The 19692-nt window shown below is 40.2% G+C and overlaps 1 protein-coding gene across 1 annotated transcript in view; it reads left to right on the top strand.

The window, feature by feature from the left end:
• The window catches only part of ME3 (malic enzyme 3), a 341867-nt gene that overhangs the window by 297332 nt on the left and 24843 nt on the right, over positions 1 to 19692 (top strand). Inside the window, exon 8 of the mRNA XM_043997795.1 lies at positions 2142 to 2251. Within this exon, the coding sequence (XP_043853730.1) occupies positions 2142 to 2251 (110 nt within the window). The remainder of the gene's footprint in view (positions 1 to 2141; positions 2252 to 19692) is intronic.

Below are 19692 nucleotides of genomic sequence, written 5' to 3'. Positions count from 1 at the left end.
GGGGCATTCCCCAATGACTGAACAAGTTGTGGTATATGAATGTAATGGAATACTATTGTGCTATAAGAAATGATGAGCAGGAAGATTTCAGAAAAACCTGGGAAGACATAAGTGGACTGATGCTGAATGAAGTGAGCAGAACCAGGAGAACTTTGTACACAGTAACAGCAACATTGTGTGATGATCAACTATGGTAGACTTGGTTTTTCTCAGCAGTGCAATGATTCAAAATAATTCCAGAGAACTCATGATATAAAGTGTTTTCCACATCCAGAAAAAAGAACTGTGGATTCTTAATGCAGATTGAACCATGCTGTTTCTACTTTGGGGCTGTTTTTTTTTCTTTTTTGAGGTTTTCCCCTTGTCTTCTGATTCTTCTTTCACAACATGACTAATGCAGAAATATGTTTAATATGATTGGACATATATAACCTATATCAGATTGTTTTATTGTCTTGGGGAGGAGGGAGAAAAGGAGAAACATTTGGAACTAAAAATCTTATGAAAACAAATGTTGAAGACTATCTTTACATGTAACTAGAAAATAACAAAATATTTTTATGATAAAAATAAAATAAAATGAGCCAGAAAAAAATTAAAAATAAATAAAATCAGGTCTCAATTGGAGGTTACATTTTTGAACAGAGAAGTACTGGATAAATAGTGGCAAAGTACAATTCACACCAAGGTGTTAATGGATGGAAGAAGCATACTAATTGTCAACTGGCATCTTCACTAATAATGTGTTAACCTAAAGGAATGAATCTCTTAAGAGAAGATGTCAGGCATTGTCCAAGAGCTGGGGGAGGGGAGTGGTGTTAGACATTTTGAGGTGTTGGCAACATGTAAGGAAACAGCCCACTTATAAGTTTGACCTTGATGCTGCTTCTTCAGCCTGTGATAATCAGTCCAGGGGGTTATTAGGCTATATGAGGAAGGAAGGAGCTAGAGATGTTTAGCCCAGAGTGAAGATAAGACATTGTCTCTAAGTATTTGAAAGTCATGTTGAAGAGGGATTTGCCTTTTTTCTGCCTGGTCTGGGGGCACAGAACAAGGAACCATAAGTAGAATCCATAGGGACTCAATGTAAGAAAAAAACTTCCAAACAATTTGACTCATACAAAAATAGAATGGCCTGCCTGAGCAACTAGTGGGCTCCCTCTGACTGAAAGTTTTCAAGTGTAGGTTGGATGTTCCCTTGCCAGAGATATTATAGAAGGGATTCCTTTACAGGTAGAGATGATCCTGGAGACCACTTACAACTTTGAGATTCTGCTATTCCATGAACTTGGCCTCTGTATGTTGTTTTCCTCTACAGAGGAGCTGGGCATCTAGGTGGCACAGTAGATAGAGCACTGGACCTGGAGTCAGGAAGACCTCAGTTCAAATCTGGCCCCAGACACTTATTAGCTATGTGACCCTGGGCAAGTCACTTAACCCTTTTTGCCTTAGTTTCCTCTCCCGTAAAAGGAGCTGAAGAAGGAAATGGCAAACTACTCCAGTATCTTTGCCAAGAAAACCCCAAATGGAGTCACGAAGAGTTGGAGACGACTGAAACAATTGAACAAGATCAGAGAGTTATCTGTATTTCCCTCTGGGATAGTCATAGCCCATGGAGATATTCATCTCCAGCCTCACCCCTTCTAACAGAACCCTTCCAGGTGCATGGAAGTGAGGCTGTGCTAATAGATCCTAGTGACTACCCAAAGCAAAGAGGTTCTCATTCCACGCTTCTTTTCTTCCCTCCTTCAGGATAAGCTAAGCCTATTCTTCAAAATTCTAACCAACCAGCCAACCAAATGGCAAAGATGCCCAGTGGACCATAGGGTTAGAGCTGGAAGGGATTATCCAATCCAACTGCACTCCTCCTCCATTTTACAGATAAGGAAAGCAAGTCCCAGAGAAGGACTTGTTCAAGGTTATTCATGGTTGTTTTTTTTATACCAAGACTCAAACCCAGGGCTTCTGCCTCTAAATCTATTGTCCTCTATACAACATTGCTCCAGTAAACATTGTACTGCCTGCTTCCCCCATTCCTGCATACCCCAATGTGGTTCTATCTGGACAAAGTCAAGGTAAGAACTTAGGGAACTTGTCTTAGAGATGATGCCACATGCTCTCATTTCTTCCTCTGCCCACAGGTTTGGAATAAACTGCCTCATTCAGTTTGAAGATTTTGCCAATGCCAACGCCTTCCGCCTGCTCCACAAATATCGTAACAAGTACTGCATGTTCAATGATGACATCCAGGGTGAGTTGGGGTCTCAAGCGGGCCTGAACCAGGGAGAAAGCTGAGGTCATGGGAGGCACCTCACTTAACAAACCCTCTGGGGACAAATCACCTTTTAACTAAGTCAGCCTGGACTTGCAAAGCATCTTGAATGTCCTCATCTCTTCAACACTGAGTACATGAGGGTGGTGACTAAAGATGATGAGGAGATACTAGTACTATGTCAAGTCCATGTCTCTGGGTAATTCTCCCCATAAGGGACAGGGCTACCTTAGGCTTACCCAGCAGTGAGCAAAGACTGCATATACTCCTGGGACTTCCCCTGGATGAAGTATCCAGATCTCCAGGCCTGAACAGTGGCCCTCCTGAGAAAGACAGAAGCACCAGCCGATGAGTTAATCTCCTAGAGGGGAAGGAGGGGAAAAAAATGTTAAGATGTAGAGCAAATAGCAAAAGTAGGCCGGCAGATTTTGACTTGATGAAAAGGGAGAAACCTTCCCAACAATTAAACCTATCCTGAAGTAGAGTGGGCTGCCCCTGGGGGTAGTGAATTCTCCCTCCCTGGAAGCCTTCCATATTATTTCTCCCTCTGATGATAAAACTTCCAACAACAAAACATATCATTATACTCTGTCTTCTTTTATAATAAAGGCTACGTAGACGTGATAGAGTGGAAGTATTGGGTTTTGAGACAGAAAACCCAGTTTTACATCTTCACTTTGCCGATTTCAAGCTTGTGAGATCTGGGGCAAATCTCTGAGCCTCAGTCTCCTTGTCTGTAAAAAGGAAACACTTATGAATATTTGTCTCCTTACCACATAGGGTCATTGTGAGTTTAAGATGATATAATGTATGTAAAGCACTTTGTAAATCATTGAATCTTTTTGATCAATTAATCAACAGTTTCTGAAGCATAAATTATATGCCAAGCACTATACTAGGCCTTGGGGACAAAATGAAACAGCCCCTGTCTTCAAGAAGTTTACATTCCATTGGGGGCGATAACATGTATATTAATATGTAGATTTTGGAAAGAGGGCACTAGAAACTAGGAGGATCATGGAGGAAAGGTTTCATGGAGATTTTATGGAGAACGTGTTTCTCAAGTTTTGAAGAAAACCAGGGTTTCTAAGGCAGAGGTGAGTAAGTTTTTATTGTTATTATCAATAATGGTAATCACACACCCTAACCTCTTTTGCCATGCTGTCTCTGGCTAACTATGGGATTGGGTGTTCTAGGGTGAGAAAGAAATAACACTGAATCTGAAGTCAAGAGACATGGGCTCAAATCTTGGCTCAGATACTAGCTGTGTGATTTTAGGCAAGCCTCTGACCTCTCTGAGCTTCGACTTCCTCACCTATGGAATGGCACTCTTAATATTTGAGCTACTTTCTTCACAGGATTGAAGATGAGAAGAGGCATATGTGGGGATAGCTAGGTGATACAGTGGATAAAGTACCAGGCCTGGAGTCAGGAAGACCTGAGTTCAAATCCAGCTTCAGACACTTACTAGTTGTGTGACTCTGGGCAAGTCACTTAACCTCCCTTTGCATCAGGTTCCTCATCTGTAAAATGAGGATAATAATAGCACCTAACTCCTAGTGTTGTTGTGAGGTTCAAATGAGGTAATATTTGCAAAGTGCTCAGCACAGTGCCTGGCATGAAGTAGGTACTATGTAAATGTTAGCTATTATTACTGAGCCTTAAAGAACTTAATCAAGGTGATCTTATCCATGAAAGGCAGCATGGCCCAGTGGCTCCAGAGCTGGGCTTCAGAGTCAGGGAGATCTGAGTTCAAGTCCTTCCTGAGACAGATACTTAGTGGTATAACCTTGCGTAAGTCACTTAACTTCGAAAGTGCCCGAGTCCAAAAGTTACAATGACTGGCTGATCTACATTAGAGGAGAGAGTTTCTACACCAAAGAAACCACTGCTCTGTAAGCTCTCTCTCCCTTCCAAATAATAAAAAATAACAATCTAAATGCTTTAATATTTCAAGTATTTAAGTGTAACATGTTATATAAAATAATAACATGGTGCATAAGCTTTCCTAGACTAGGTTCACATCTTCTGCCGCCTCCAGCCCTCAACCACTAGCTCCTGGCCTTCTGGCCTCTGACCCCTCCCAGAAAGAGCCATTCTTGGCAGTAATTGCACATCAAGAAGATCCAGATGCACATGAAGGTTGAAGTCATTAATTAGCACTTTTTTAACCATCCCCATTATGTGTCCTGATGCAGTAAACCCAGCGAGGATCGGTCATATTTGGGGAAGCACATACTAATTAGTTACTACTGTTATCCCCCGGCCCTTCCTTCATGCTCACCTCACCAGTGGGAAAATGAGGGGACTGAGATCCCTCGGGAGGGCTGGATGGGCCTCCCAAGCCTTTCCAAAATGGATGTCAAGCATATATTGAATTGCTTGATTTCATAGGAAGAGTTGAGGAGGGAGGGAGGAAGAAAAATTTAGAAAACAGAATCAGCTCTAAGACTTTAACCTCATCAGAGTGAGCTCAAGGAGGAAATAACATACACGCCCAATTGAGAGGAATAATCTATTTAACCCTACAGGAAAGTAGGAGGGAAAGAGGATAAGGAGGGAAGGGTGAATGAAGGGAGAGTAGAGCGGGGGAGGGGGCAGTCAGTAGCAAAACACTTTTGAGGAGGAATAGGGCAAAATAAGATAGAAAAGAGTAAATATCATTGGAAGGGAATAGGACAGAGGGAAATAGTTATGATGATTGACTACAATGTCAAAACGTATGGTACCTACTCCACTGGGCTATTGTGAAGAAAATTCTTTGTCAAGTTTAAGGTACTATATAAAAGTTATGATGAACAGGATGCTATCAGAAAAACCTGGAAAGACCCACATGAACTGAAGCAAAATGGATGTCAAGGCCAGAGACTGCAAGGGAAAAACAGACATCTCAAACACATGTGGAGAGGCACAGAGTACTAGACCTGAAGCCAGGAAGACCAGAGTTTGGAATCCTTTCTTAGAGACTAGCTCAGTTTCCTCATCTGCAAAATGGGAATCACAATGTCACCTACCTCAGAAATAATCTTTTTTTCCAGTTAACAGGCGTTATTTTTTTCTCACACACCTCAAAAAACAGCTACAACAAAGGAAGAAAACAAAATCCCTATAACAAATATAGAGCATAGATCCCCATATTAGCCATGTTCAAAAATGTGTGACTCCTACATATTAGTCCATCACTCTTCTCTTTCTGGAGACAAGTAATATTCTTCATCCATCCGCTGAAATTCTGGTTGGTCACTTCATTGATCAGAGTTCTTTTATGGTTCTAAGTTGTTTGTTCTTATTGTGTTGTTGTGGCAGTATACATTGTTTTCCTGGTTCTTCTCCCTTCACTCCACATCAGTTCATACAAGTCTTGTCAGGCATCTCTGAAACTACCCCTGCCCCCTTGCTGTTTCTTTTAGCACAATAGTATCCCATTGCATTCATATAGCATAATTTCTTCAAGCTTTCCCCAGTTGATGGGTCATCCCTTCAGTTTCCAATTGTTTTGCCACCACAAAAAGAGTTACTATAAATATTTTTGTACATATGGGTCCTTCCTCTCCATCTTTCTTCTCTTTGAAATATAGTCCTCTTAGCAGTATTGCTGGGTCAAAGGGCATGCACAGTTTAGTAACTTTGGGGGCATAGTTAATTTCTTTCCAGAATTGCTGCACCAATTCACAGCTCCACCAAGAATACATTAATGTGCCTGTTTCTCCCCAGACCCTCCAATATTTACTATTTTCATTTTTTGTCAACTTCACCAATCTCTTTGGTTCAAGATGGAACCACAAAATCAATTTAATTCTCTCTAATTCTTAGTAATTCAGGGCATTCTTTTCATATAATTATAGATAGCTTGGATTTCCTCCCTTGAGAACTGTTCATATCCTTTTGAATCCATTCCTTATATATCTTGGAAGTTAGACCTTTATCAGAAAAAAACATGTGGCAAAGATTTTTTCCCAATTAACTGTTTCCCTAGTAACTTTAGCTACGTTGTTTTTGTGCAAAAACTTTTCAATTTTTATGTAATCACGCCTGTCCATTTTATCTATTTATTTAGAGGCAGCTAGATGGTTCATTAGATAGAGTGCTGGGTCCGGAGTCAAGAAGACCTGATTTCAAATCTAGCCTCAGACACTTAATAGTTATGTGACCCTGGGCGAGTCAATTAACCTCTTTCTGCCTCAGTTTGCTCATCTGTAAAATAGAGATAGCACCTACATCCCAAAGTTGTTGTAAGGATCCAATGAGATACTCACTGTAAAGCACTTAGCACATAAGTGCTATATAAATGTTAGTTATTATTGTTATAATTATCTTCTCTGATTCTCTATATCCCTCATTTGGTCATGAAGTCTTCACCTATCCTTAGATCTGAAAAGTAATTCCTTCCGTGCTGCCTTTATTAGTTTATGTTATGACCTTGAAGTGCTGTATAAATGAATACTAGTATTGTTATTGTCATTAATAAGTAAAGTTAGAGCTGAAAGGGAGTTTTGTATTCGAGGCAACTGAGTCTCAGGAAGTGAATTGACTTGCTTAAGGTCATATAGCTATATGATATATATATATATATATATATATACACACACACACGTCACATAGCTATATGATATATATGTGCATATATAGCTGTGTACTATATACATACATACACACACATATATCACATGGCTATATATGCATGTTCTATATAGCATATCAGAACCCAGGTATTCTAACTCCCTGGCTAATAATACCCTTTCTCATGTATCCTTTCCCTTTTACAGAATACTGTGCTGTGTCTGTACTGTCATCCCACCCAAAGCCCAAGCCCTGTAAACACTATTCTGCTTACAGCTGAACTTTAAAGCCAGACAGGAAAGTTGCCAGTGGTCATCTGGCAGAATGGGGAGGTGAAAGGAGTGAAATATGACACCCATCAGTCTTGTTTGCCTGCTGATAGCTGCCAAATAGTAAACCAGCAAGACAAGCTCAGTGCTGGTGAGGAGAAGCAATGTCCTTGTCCTTCTTTGTAAGGTTTGATTTCCCTCTCCCAAATTCAAGGAGAGGGGGGAAGTATACTCTATTCCTGACATTTGCTGCCTTCTGTTTGATTTTCCTCAGAGCTAACTGCATTATGTCTGGTATGCTCTGCACATAGGCAAACTGAATAATTAGCTAAATCCCCTGGTTAGACGACTGCTATTGATTCATTCCTTCATTCAACAAATATTTGTTTTATGTGAGAAGAGCACTGTAAAGGCATAGGCAATGAGGGCATTTATAAAATTTAGATTAAGGCACAATCCTTGCCTGATGGAACTGAGAGTCCAGCAGAGGAAAAAGACTCGAATATGGGTAATTATAACATCCAACATAACCTAATGAATGCATTAGAGATATTCAGAACATTGTCTAACAAACCTCTATATGTCACAATTCCCATTTTACAGATGCAGAAGCTAAGCCTTAGTAAGTCCACCTATCTATTACAGACCACATAAGCAACAAAAGACAAGTCATTCTCCTACTCCCCTGAGGATATAAGTTGACTGTTCTTTCCTCGGTTTGGCATTTTCAGGCAAACCACTGCCCCATTCCTTTAGAAAGCATACATTTTAGCTTCTCTTAACACAATGACTTTGGGTTTTTTTATTTTTAAAAAAAGTTTTTATTTTTGGTTCTGAATTCTCCCTCCATCCCTTTCACCATCCATTAGGAAAACAAAAAAATATAATATCCATTATACATATAAAGTCATGCAAAATATATTTCCACATTAGCCATGTTGCAAAAGAAAAAAAAAGAAAATGAAAGAAAAGATGCTTCAATCTGCCCTCAGAGTGCATCAGTTCTCTCTCTGGAAATGAACAGAATTTTTTATTATGAGTCCTTTGAAATTGTCATGGATCAATTTACTGAGGAGAGTAGCTAAATCATTCATAGTTTATTATTATTACAATGTTGCTGTTACTGTGTCCAGTGTTCTACTGCTGCTGTTCACTTCACTTTGCATCAGTTCATATGTCTTCCCAGATTTTTCTGAAACCATCCACTTTGTCATTTCTTACAGCACAATCATATACTAAAACTTGTTTAGCCATTCCCCAATGGATGAACATCTTCTCATTCCAATTTCTTGCCACCACAAAAGAACTGCTATAAACATTTCTGTACATATGGGTCCTTTTTCTTTTTTCTTTGATCTCTTTGGGGTACAGACCTAGTAGTGGTATTGCTAGGTTAAAGGGGATATGAAGCTTTATAGTCCTTTGAGCATAGTTCCAAATTGTTCTCCTGAATGGTTAGACCAGTTCACAACTCATTCACAGTCCATTAGTGTCCCTATTTTTCCACATCCTTTCCAGCATTTGTCATTTTCCTTTTCTGTCATGTTAGCCAATCTGATGTGTGTGAGATAATACCTGAGTTGTTTTAATTGGCATTTCTCTAATTATTAGTGATTTAGAGGATTTTTTCATATAACTATTAATAGCTTTGGCTTCTTACTCTGAAAGTTGCCTATTCACATGCTTTAAATATTTATTAATTGGGGAATGACATTTTAATAAATTTGACTCAGTTCCTTATATATTTGGGAAAAGAGACCTTTTTTCAGAGAAACTTGCTATAAGAAATCTTTTCCCAGTTTCCTGTTTTCCTTTTAATTGTGGTTGCATTTGGTTTTGTTTGTGCAAAGGTGTTTTTTTTTTTAATTTAATCAAAATTATCCATTTTACCTCCCACAATCCTCTCTATCTCTTAATTGGTCATGAACTCTCTCTTCTTTTATCCATAGATCTGACAAGTAATTTTTTCCATACTCCCTTAATTTATGTTATTAATCACCCTTTGTGTCTAAATCATGTACCAATTTTGATCTTATCTTGGTATATGGCATGAAATGTTGGTCTGTGCTTAATTTCTTCCAGGCTACTTTCCAATTTTCCCAGCAGTTTTTGTCAAATAATAAGTTCTTACCCCAAGATCTTGTATCTTCTTTGGGTTTATCAAACACTAGCTTATTATGGTCATTTACTTCTGTATATTGTATGCCTAATCTACTCCATAGATCAACCACTCTATTTTCCATCTGGTACCACATTGTTTTGATGATTACTGCTTAGAAGTATAGTTTGAAATCTAGTAATGCCAAGCTACCTTCCTTCACTTTTGTCATTGATTCCCTTGACCTTTAATTTAAATTATTTTTTCTAGTTCTGTAAAAGAATTCTTTGGTAGTTTGTTGGTATTCCACTAAATAAGTAAATTAATTTTAGGTAGTATTGTCATTTTGATTATATTGCTTCAGCCAACCCAAGAGCAATCAATATTTCTCCAATTGTTTAGATATGTCTTTATTTGTATGAAAAGTGTTTTGTAATTGTGTTTATGTGGTTCCGGTATATGTCTTGGCAGATAGACCCCTGAGTATTTTATACTGTTTGCAGTTATTTAAAAATGGAATTTCTCTTTCTACCTCTTCCTGCTTGGTTTCATTGATAATATATTAAAATGTTTATGATATGCATGGATTTATTTTATATCCTGCAATTTTGCTAAAGCAATTTATTATTTTCATTAGTTTTTTAGGTGATTCTCTAGGGTTCTTTAAGTATACCATCATATCACCCACAAAAAGTGATAGTTTTGTTTCCTAAGCACATAATAATAATAATAATAACTCTATGCTTATTCCTTCAATTTCCTATTTGTTTGTTTATTTTTCACTGCAATGAGGGTTAAGTGACTTGTCCAGGGTCATACAGCTAGTAAGTGTCAAGTGTCTGAGGCTGGATTTAAACTCAGGTTCTCCTAAATCCAGGACCAGTGCTTTACCCACTGTACCACCTAGCTTCCCCCACTTCAATTCCTTTTTTTGTCTTATTGATATAGCTAACATTTCTAGTAAAATATTGATGAATAGTGGTGATAATGGACATCCTTGCTCCACCATGGATCTCATAGGGAAGGCTTCTAGTTTGTCCCTATTACAGATAATTCTTGCTCTTGGTTTTATATAGATGCTACTTATTATTTTAAGAAAGACTGCATTTATTCATATGCTTTCTAGTGTTTTAATAGGAATGGATATATTTTGTCAAAAAGCTTTTTCTACGTCTATTGATATAATCATATGGTTTTTCTTGTTTTTTTATCGATGTGGTCAATTATGCCAATAGTTTTCATAATATTGGATCAACTCTGCATTCCTGGTATAAATCTAACCTACTCATAGTGTATGGTCTTTGTGGTATATTGCTGTAATCTCCTTACTGGTGTTTTATTTAAAATTTTTGCATCAATAGTCATTAGGAAAATTAGTCTGTAGTTTTCTCTCTGTTTTTCCTCTCCCTGGCTTAGGTATCAAAACTATATTTGTGTCAGAAGAAATGTGGTAGGACTCCTTTACCTATTTTTCCAAACAGTTCCAATATTGGAATAAATTGTTTTTCAAATGTTTGGTAGAATGAACTTATAAATCCATCTGGTCCTGGGTTTTCTTTCCTTAGGGAGTTTACTTATGGCTTGTTCAATTTCTTTTTCTAAGATAGGCTTGTTTAAGTATTCTATTTCCTCTTCTGTTAAGATACAATGTCTTTGGAAAGAATAAAATGTCTTTTGCCTCCAAGGCAACCCTGGGTTGAGCCCAAGGTCTTGAACTTGCACTTGGGTTTTAAGAATATTTCTCTGTACTTTTTGAATGATAGAACATTCGAAATCGGCAGAAAAACAACCTTAGAACACAAAATGTTGGACCTGGAAAGAAAATGGAATGTTAGAGCCTTGAATATGGAATACCAGTGCTAGAATACCATCACATAAAATGTTAGGGTTAGAAAGGATCCCTATAATATAAAATATTAGATCCAGAAGGAATCCTAGAGATCTTCTATTCTGCATCCCTCATTTGTCAGATGAGTAAACAAAGACCCAGGGAGAATGAGGTGACTCATCCAAGGTTACATTCCTTTCCTTTCATGAGCACCGACACAAAGGAAGCTTTGGCCCCGTCTAGGGTCAGGCTCGTCCAGGACAGCCTAATTCCAGCAGCTGCTGTCACACAGACCTACCCCTGGCAGGCTTTTCAAGAATTTCAGACATAGCATAGCAACACACACAGTTTCTGTTGTTTCATCTGGGATCAGATGAGGCATCTCTGTAATCAGGGCAGGAAATGGGGCCCAGCTGAAAGTTAAGAAGGTGACAAGTGTTGGGAATGATGATTTTGGCAGAACAGAGTAAGGTGGACCATATGGAAATAAGAGGGGGATGCAAGATGCAGGCTTCCAAATGATGCTCAGGCTTCTGCAGTCCCTTAATACACAAGGGAACACTGACTAGCTTTGTGACTTTGGGCAAGTCATTTGACCTGTCTTGGTTTGGGTTTCCTTGTTCTGTAAAATGAGGGCCATAGGAGCTTCCCTATAATTAGAGGCTTTCATGAGGTGGCCAGATGAATAGTTCTGGACTTTGTTGAAAGGAAAATCCCATTAAAAGTGCTGCATTTGAGTTGAGAACAGTTAGGTTCAAATTATAGCTCTGCTATTTAATTATGTGACCTTGGGTATTTGATTTAACCCCCTGAGGCCTGTCCCGGAGACAGCTTGTGGCACAGTAGCCAGTGCTGGGCCTTAAGTCAGGAAGACCTGATTTCAAATCCAGCTGTGTGACTCTGGGTAAGTCACTCAACTTCTGTTTCCTTCACTTTCCTCAACTATAAAACGAGGGTAATAATAGCTACCTGCCCCTCAGAATTGTTGTGAAGATCAAATGTGACAATAATTGTAAAAAGTGCTTAGCACAGTGCCTGACACATAGTGGGTAATGTATAAAGGACTAGTCCCTTCTCCTTGACCCCTGTCTCTTCCAGCTGCAAGTCTCCTAAAGGATCATAAGGCCATAGAGACAGCATAAAATAGTGGATAGAAGACAGAACTTGAAGTCAAGACCCGCATTCAAATTCATTCTCATTTGGGGGGGGGGGCAGGGCAATGAGGGTTAAGTGACTTGCCTGGGTTCACACAGCTAATAAGTGTCAAGTGTCAGAGGTCAAATTTGAACTCAGGTCCTCCTGAATCCAGGGCTGGTGCTTTATCCACTGTGCCATGTAGCTGCCCCCATTCTCATTTCTTTACTAGATGTATGACTTGGACAAGTCACATAACCTCTTTAGGCCTCAGTTTGCTTATTTCTAGGAGGTTGGACTCAGTGACTTCTAAGGTCCCTTCCACCCCTCAATCTCCTAAAGATTCATAGGATTGTTGAAGCAGTGGACGGAGCACAGAACTTGGTATCGGGAAAACACGAGTTCACATCCCACCAGTGATCATATAATCTAGAATAGGAAGGGACCAGAGAGGCCATGCTCTCTATGATTTAGTGATGAGATGTGAATCAGGCCACATAATTTCTGCAGTTCCTTTCAACTCTGAGATTTCGTATTTTTTTTTTCCTTTTTCTCCAGATAATATTTTATGTGACCAAGAAATCCTGAGAGGTTCTACTGACAATCCCTTCACATTTTTCCTTGGTTGTCACTGAGGTTTCCTTGCTTCATTACATGACATCTCATCCATCCCATACAATTCATTTCCCATAGCCTTTTTTTTTTTTTTTTTTTTTTTTTTAGTGAGGCAGGGTTAAGTGACTTGCCCAGGGTCACACAGCTAGTAAGTGTTAAGTGTCTGAGGCCAGATTTGAACTCAGGTACTGCTGACTCCAGGGCTGGTGCTCTATTTACTGCGCCACCTAGCTGCCCCCTCCCATAGCCTTTTGTCAATCCTCCAAAGAGGATTAGTCCCACATGTTAAAGAGCATTCTCTGGGTCTTCTAATATTTTCTGGATACCAAAGAAATACAAAAGCTCCCTTATTTTACAAAATGCTGCAACATTTTATAAAATGCTTCAATACTTCATCCCACTTCTATGACTCAGCTAGATGTTGTTTCTCGAGTGGCTATGGCCAAAATGTTTACCACCTTGGGGCCAAGCTGATGACAAGTCTCTCCACACTTAGCTATGCTGGTCCTCAAACAACAGACATCCTGTCCATCACTGGCCCTCTCCTTGGATCCTTCCTAACTTGGTAGAACCTGTCAGAGCCTACCCTCCTCTGGAATAGCCTTAAAGAGCTGGGGATGACTGGCCGTGATGACCCCCTGGAGGAGGGCTTGAGGAAAACATACAAAACAAGCAAGGAAGATCCACAGAACTCTGATTCTCTTGTCTACCATGCCCAACATAAGTGAAAGGGATCTTAAGCCAATGAGCAAATCCATGTACTTCCAGGACCACCACCACTAACCTCCCCCAACTTCTGTGCAAGTCTTCATTAATGCATAACCTCATCCCAGGAGAGAGTGACTAGACCCTAGATGAGAGTAAGGAGCCCAACCCATCACAGCCCTCCCACCAACTGGCAAGCAGTGTGGGAGCTTCAGGAAGAAGAAGAATCATACGGTGGAATTCTGCCACTTCATTGTTTCTTGAGGTTTGGGGGTTTTGGTTCTTTTTTTAATTCTCAGAAAGAAAAAGCCACACACCCAAAACCAGTGAGAATGACTTTAATCACTCCATCTCCCCCTCACCCTCTTCAGCTGAATCATTTCAAGTTGGCCTCAGAAGGGAAAAAGAAGCAAAGTTCTCTACCCTCTCTACCAATTCCTTTATGACTCCCTATCTTCTTCCACAGATCTTAAGAATATCTTATGGTTTCATGGCAATTTATAGTCTCTAGAGCTCTTATCTCATTTCTCATTCCCCAGAACCCCAAGAAGTAGACAAGGAAGATTTTTTTAGCTTACTCTGGCAAATGGGGAAACTGAGTCAAGGGGCTTTAGTCAAATGGTCATCAAATTTGACTCCCTCATTTTATAAGATGAGGGATTTGAGGCCTAGAGACATGAAGTGACTTGCAAAAGGTTATCTAACTTGGCAGTGACAAAGTGGATTCAAACCCAGGTCTTCTCACTCCAGATTGAGTTCTTCTTCTAGTCTATTATACTGCCTTCCCTTTAATAGCTCTATGACCATAGATGGATCACTTCATCTTCTTAGGCCCTCGTGTCCTCATCCATAAAATGAGGACAAGAGTACCTGTCTGTAATAATCTCTCAGTGTTCTAAGGAAATCATGAGGTCATGTTTGTGAAGGCACCATATAAGTCCATCCTCAAGGATCCAGAAGTCCTTTTGAGAAGGCAACACTAATATGCATGATGTTCTTTTTTTTGGGGGGGGGGTGAGGCAATTGGGGTTAAGTGACTTACCCAGGGTCACACAGTTAGGAAGTGTCAAGTGTCTGAGGCTGGATTTGAATTCAGGTCCTCTTGACTCCAGGGCCAGTGCTCTACCCACTGTACCACCTAGCTGCCCCACTAATATGCATGAAATCAAAAGAAATGAATGTATGTGATGGCTCTGTGATTTGAAAAATGTAAAAGTATTTAAGTACTAAGCTATATAAGTCATAGGGGCTATTACCTAATACTTGAAAATGATTCCCCCCACAAAAAGAAAAAAAAACACTAAATACTTGTCAGTTTTAGTTGCAGTTGTTGTTGTTACATTTTTATTTAGTTTGGCTCAGTTCACATGGCTTCATTTTACACGTAAGAGGATCATTTGAAAGACTGGAGAAATGGGTTTATTTCCTGTCACATTACGGTCTATATACTTTAGTTGTCTTTCAAGCTCATTTCTTTCCATGAAGCCTTCCCCTGTTACTACAATCCACAGTGATCTTTCCCCAGAACTGTTGGATTTAAAATTAGGGTACCTGGGGTTAGGTCTTATCTGTTACTTGTCATGGAATGTGAGGCACATCACTTTTAATGAGTCATTTTCTTCATCTATAAGTTAGTAATATTTCTGTCTACCTTGAGGACGTGGGGACCAATTTTTAAGTGGAGCGTGCTAGCTAAGCGGCTCACCGCAATATTGGGGCAAGGAAGACCAGCAGCTTCCCTCAAAACAGAACAGGATTTATTTAACAAGAACGAACTTAAAAAAAACACACACACACACACACAAACAGGATCAGTAGGATCAAGGGAAAAGAAATAAAATGGGGAATGGGAAATTATACAACCTGAGAAAATACCACCGCCCAGGAATCAGCTGAGAATATGCAGCAGAATGCCTGTTGCCTTCCAGCTTCCACCTAGAATGCCCAATTCTCCTCCCCCAATCCCAGAAAACCCCATACCACCCCAGCCAATGGGATGGCCACTCTGACAGTCACATGACTGCCCTCACTAGGCTTCCAATCATAATTTTGCCAGGCCCATGTAGGCGTTGGCGAGTGGTGATGACGTGAGGTGCCAGCGCCATGGCAATGGCTACAACCAGTGGGTGGAGCACCGTGCAGTTTGCAGAGCCCCAGGCCAGTGCCAGTGGAGGCATAAAAACCTCAATTAACAATTAATTCTTTACAAGGAGAAGGGGGAAGAAACTTTTAAGTGCTATGGAATTGTATATAATATTTTTCTGGGGTAAAATACTTTCTGTATACTTTGTAATGGTATTCATAGCCTATGCAGTTTAGGACTAAATTAAAAGCACAAGAATCATGGCCTAGCCAGCCTGTCCCATTGCTATCCTTATATTCTTAAAAACTACAGGTATGTTCCCAGGTAAACAGTGTTCATAGTACTTTAAGACAACAACTTATTTGTATTGACACATTTTTACTATCACACTCATTTCCAGACATATCCTTTCTCTGCTCCCCTCCCCAGCAAGCAGTCTCTTGTGATAAAAATGTTTAAGAAAAGAAAAAATGTTCAGTAAAACTAAAAATCACAATAATAATAACTAGCATTTATATAGCTGTTTAATGTTTGTAAAAAAAAAAAAACCTTTAGAGATATTATCTCATTTTATCCTTACAACAACCCTAGGAGACAGATGCTATTATTATTCTCCTTTGACAGTTGAGGAAACTGAGTCAGGCAGAGGTTAAGTGATTTGTCTAGGGTCAAACAGTCTTGAATTAAAGTCTTCCTTACTCCAGGTTGCCAACCTTCTATCCACTGGTCCACCTCAATGCCAATATATCCACCATTTCTAACAATATATGCAAAATTCCACATCTATAATCTGCCTATTTTATGCAAAATACTTTTGGGTTTTTTGTTTTTGTTTTTTGAGGGGTTTCTTTGCGGGGCAATGAGGGTTAAGTGACTTGCCCAGGGTCACATAGCAGCTAGTAAGTGTCGTGTCTGAGGTAGATTTGAACTCAGATCCTCCTGAATCCAGGGCTGGTGCTTTATGCACTGTGTCATCCAGCTGCCACCACAAAGTACTTTTTTTTTTTGGGGGGGGGGGGTGAGGCAGTTGGGGTTAAGTGATTTGCCCATGGTCACACAGCTAGTAAGTGTCAAGTGTCTGAGGCCGGATTTGAACTCAGGTCCTCCTGAATCCAGGGCCAGTGCTTTATCCACTATGCCACCTAGCTGCCCCCCCCACAAAGTACTTTTAAAAGCCACTCATCAAATGACAGTTCTCTCTCTTCTCTTCTTTTCTCTCCTCTTTTCTTTCCCTCCCAGACACCTACTCCAAATGGCATTTGTCCTGGGTATATTAGGTGGCCTTTTCTCATCGTTCACTTCCCAGAATTATAGAATGTCCAATTTGAAAGAGGGCTCAGGGCCATCTCATCCATCCTGCACCTGAACAAGGATCCCCTATGCAGCATGCCTGTCAAGTCATCATGAAGCTTTGACTTGGGGAGCTCCAGTAATCAGGAGCCTGCTACCTCCTGAGGTGGCCTAGCCCACTTTGGGGCTGCTCTAATTGACAACAAGGTCACCTTACATCAAGCTCAAATTTGCCTTTTTTTAAAAATTTTTTTTATTTTTTGCAGGTTGGTGAGGGTTAAGTGACTTGCCCAGGGCCACACGGCTAGTAAGTGTCAAATGCCTGAGGGTGGATTTGAACTCAAGTCCTCCTAAATCCAGGGCTGGTGCTTTATCCACTGTGCCACCTAACTACCTCCTCAAATTTGCTTTTCTAAAAAATTTCCTCTTCCTCTTCCTCTTCCTAATTCTGTCTCTACCCCTCCCAAGCAAAACAAGTCTGTTTCCTCTTCCAAATGTTATCAACTCTTCAAAAACTTGAGAACAGTGACCATATTGCCCCCAAGACTTTTCTCCATGTCCAATTCCCTTTGACCCATCCCTCCTCTCAGCCCTCTTAACTTGCCTTACTGAAAAACATTAGCCTTGGAGAAATTATATGGTCCTATAACTTTCAAAAAAAAAAAACTGAATTAGTTTCTCCCATTTCACTTCCCCTTTCTCATCTCTTATTAGCTTGAGCCTAAGGTCTATAGGAGCTATTTCCATCTTCTGGATTTCTCCTTCCCTGGGGTAGCGACCCCTCTGCTTAGCCCCAGATGCATCCTTTCTGCTCTCATGCCTCCCAGCCCATGATATTGAGTCACTCAGGGAAAATGACCTTCCAAGACAGCTGAGCTAACATTTGGTTGCTCAAAGGGGAACCAGTGTAGGGCTCCAGTGAGGTTAATAGAGGAATTCTAGGCTTTCCCAGGCTTCCACGGGAGAAAATAGTGTCAAGGATAAACCCCCACCTCCACTTGGATGCTTTAGTTTGACAATTCAGCAAATATTTATGAAGTACATGTTCTCTGTAAAATGAAGAGGTTGAAATAAATGTCCTCTTAATCCATGATTCTATGATCCTAAAGTTGACAACCAGGAGATGACTTTATGAACTACCAATATTAGGAAAAATTATCATAATCATAAGCAGCTAGTTTATATAGGAGAGGCATCATGGCATAATGGCTAGGGAGCTGGCCTTGGAGCCATGAAGACCTAGCTCCAAATCCTGCCTCTGACACATATCGACGATTCTCTAAAACTAAGGCTTGCAGAGAAGATGCTAACCTTCGTTGCTAAAGGCATTAGAAAATTACTTCTCTTGGGGGCAGCTAGGTGGCACAGTGGATAGAGCATCAGCCCTGGAGTCAGGAGTACCTGAGTTCAAATGCAGCCTCAGACACTTGACACTTACTAGCTGTGTGACCCTGGGCAAGTCACTTAACCCCAATTGCCTCACCAAAAAAAAAAAAAAGAAAAGAAAAGAAAAGGAAAGGAAAGGAAAGGGAAAAAAAGAAAGAAAATTACTGCTCTTGTCCCTATGCCTGAAATTTGTATAGAACTTTAAGGATTGCAAATCTCTCACATACCTATTCACTTTTAGTCCTCACAAGAACCCAGTGAGTTAGGTACTACTATTAGACCCATTTTTCAGATGAAGAAACTAAGACAGGGAGGCGAGGTGACTTCCCTAGGGTCACACAACTACCAGAGTATCTGAGATAAAATTTGAACTCAGGTCTTCCTGGGTCCAAGTCCACCACTGTGATACCCACTGTACCACCTTGCTGTTTCATTCATTGACTAAGATGTGCAGAGGCGATGATCTGCATTGCTGAAGGTAGTCTGCCCTCTTTCCCCAATGAAATAAGTTTCTTGAAGTACTAATGTCTATGCAATACACTATGGACTAGGAACTATCAGTAAGGCACAAGGCCACTGCCCTCACAGAATTCATAGTCTAGTAGTGGGCCATGCTAAGTGTATAAGGGAGGTCAAAGGCCTTTGGGACATCTATGGGGATAATTACCAGTTCTGGTTAGAGGAATCAGGGAAGGCTTCCTGCTAGAGATAACAGCTGAGCTAGATCCTAAAGGATGAATATGATTTTAATAGGCATAAATGAGGGGAAGAGATGGGCATAGAAGGTCAAGTGACTTTCCATGTGTAACAAGGGATTGAATCTAGGCTGGAAAGGTGACCAAAACTCTGTGCCCCAGATCAGTTCTACCTGGGGGGGGGGGCAGTGTCCAATTGGTACAAAATTGGTATAAATTTGGTACAAAATTGGGGGAAAAGAAATGGACCAGGAAATGGGTGATCCCTCTGGGCAGGTACCCAGGTGATATTCTTAGGCCCTTAATGAAGCTATCTTTGAGCCACTTCCAGGAATCTTAGAAAAATCATGGAGAATGGGAGAAGTGCTGCAGGCCTGAAGAAGAGCAAATATTATTCAATTTTTTTTAAAAAAAGAGAAGAAGCTAAAGTCTACAACTTATATACCAGTGAGCTTAACAGACTCTTGGGCAAATTCTAGAAACTATTATTAAGGAGAAGGTTTTGGAAAACTTGGAAAGAACAGCAATGAGCAATAAAGGTGGCATGGTTTCATCAATCAAGAGCAGGTCGTGCCAGGCTAACCTCAGTTCTGTTTTTTGATGAGGAAGACTAGACTTGAAGATCATGGAAATGCTACAGATATAGTATGCTTAGGTTTGGGCAAAGCAATTTACAGTCTCTCCTGCGGCTCTGGTAGATAAGACAGGAAAATTTGCACTAGATGATAATGCAGTTAAGTGGATTTAGATTGGGGTT

The sequence above is a fragment of the Dromiciops gliroides genome, chromosome 3 (genome assembly GCF_019393635.1).
Source record: "Dromiciops gliroides isolate mDroGli1 chromosome 3, mDroGli1.pri, whole genome shotgun sequence".
Lineage (NCBI taxonomy): Eukaryota > Metazoa > Chordata > Mammalia > Microbiotheria > Microbiotheriidae > Dromiciops > Dromiciops gliroides.
Note: the sequence above shows the minus strand (reverse complement) of the source record. Positions and strands in the feature narration are given on the sequence as shown.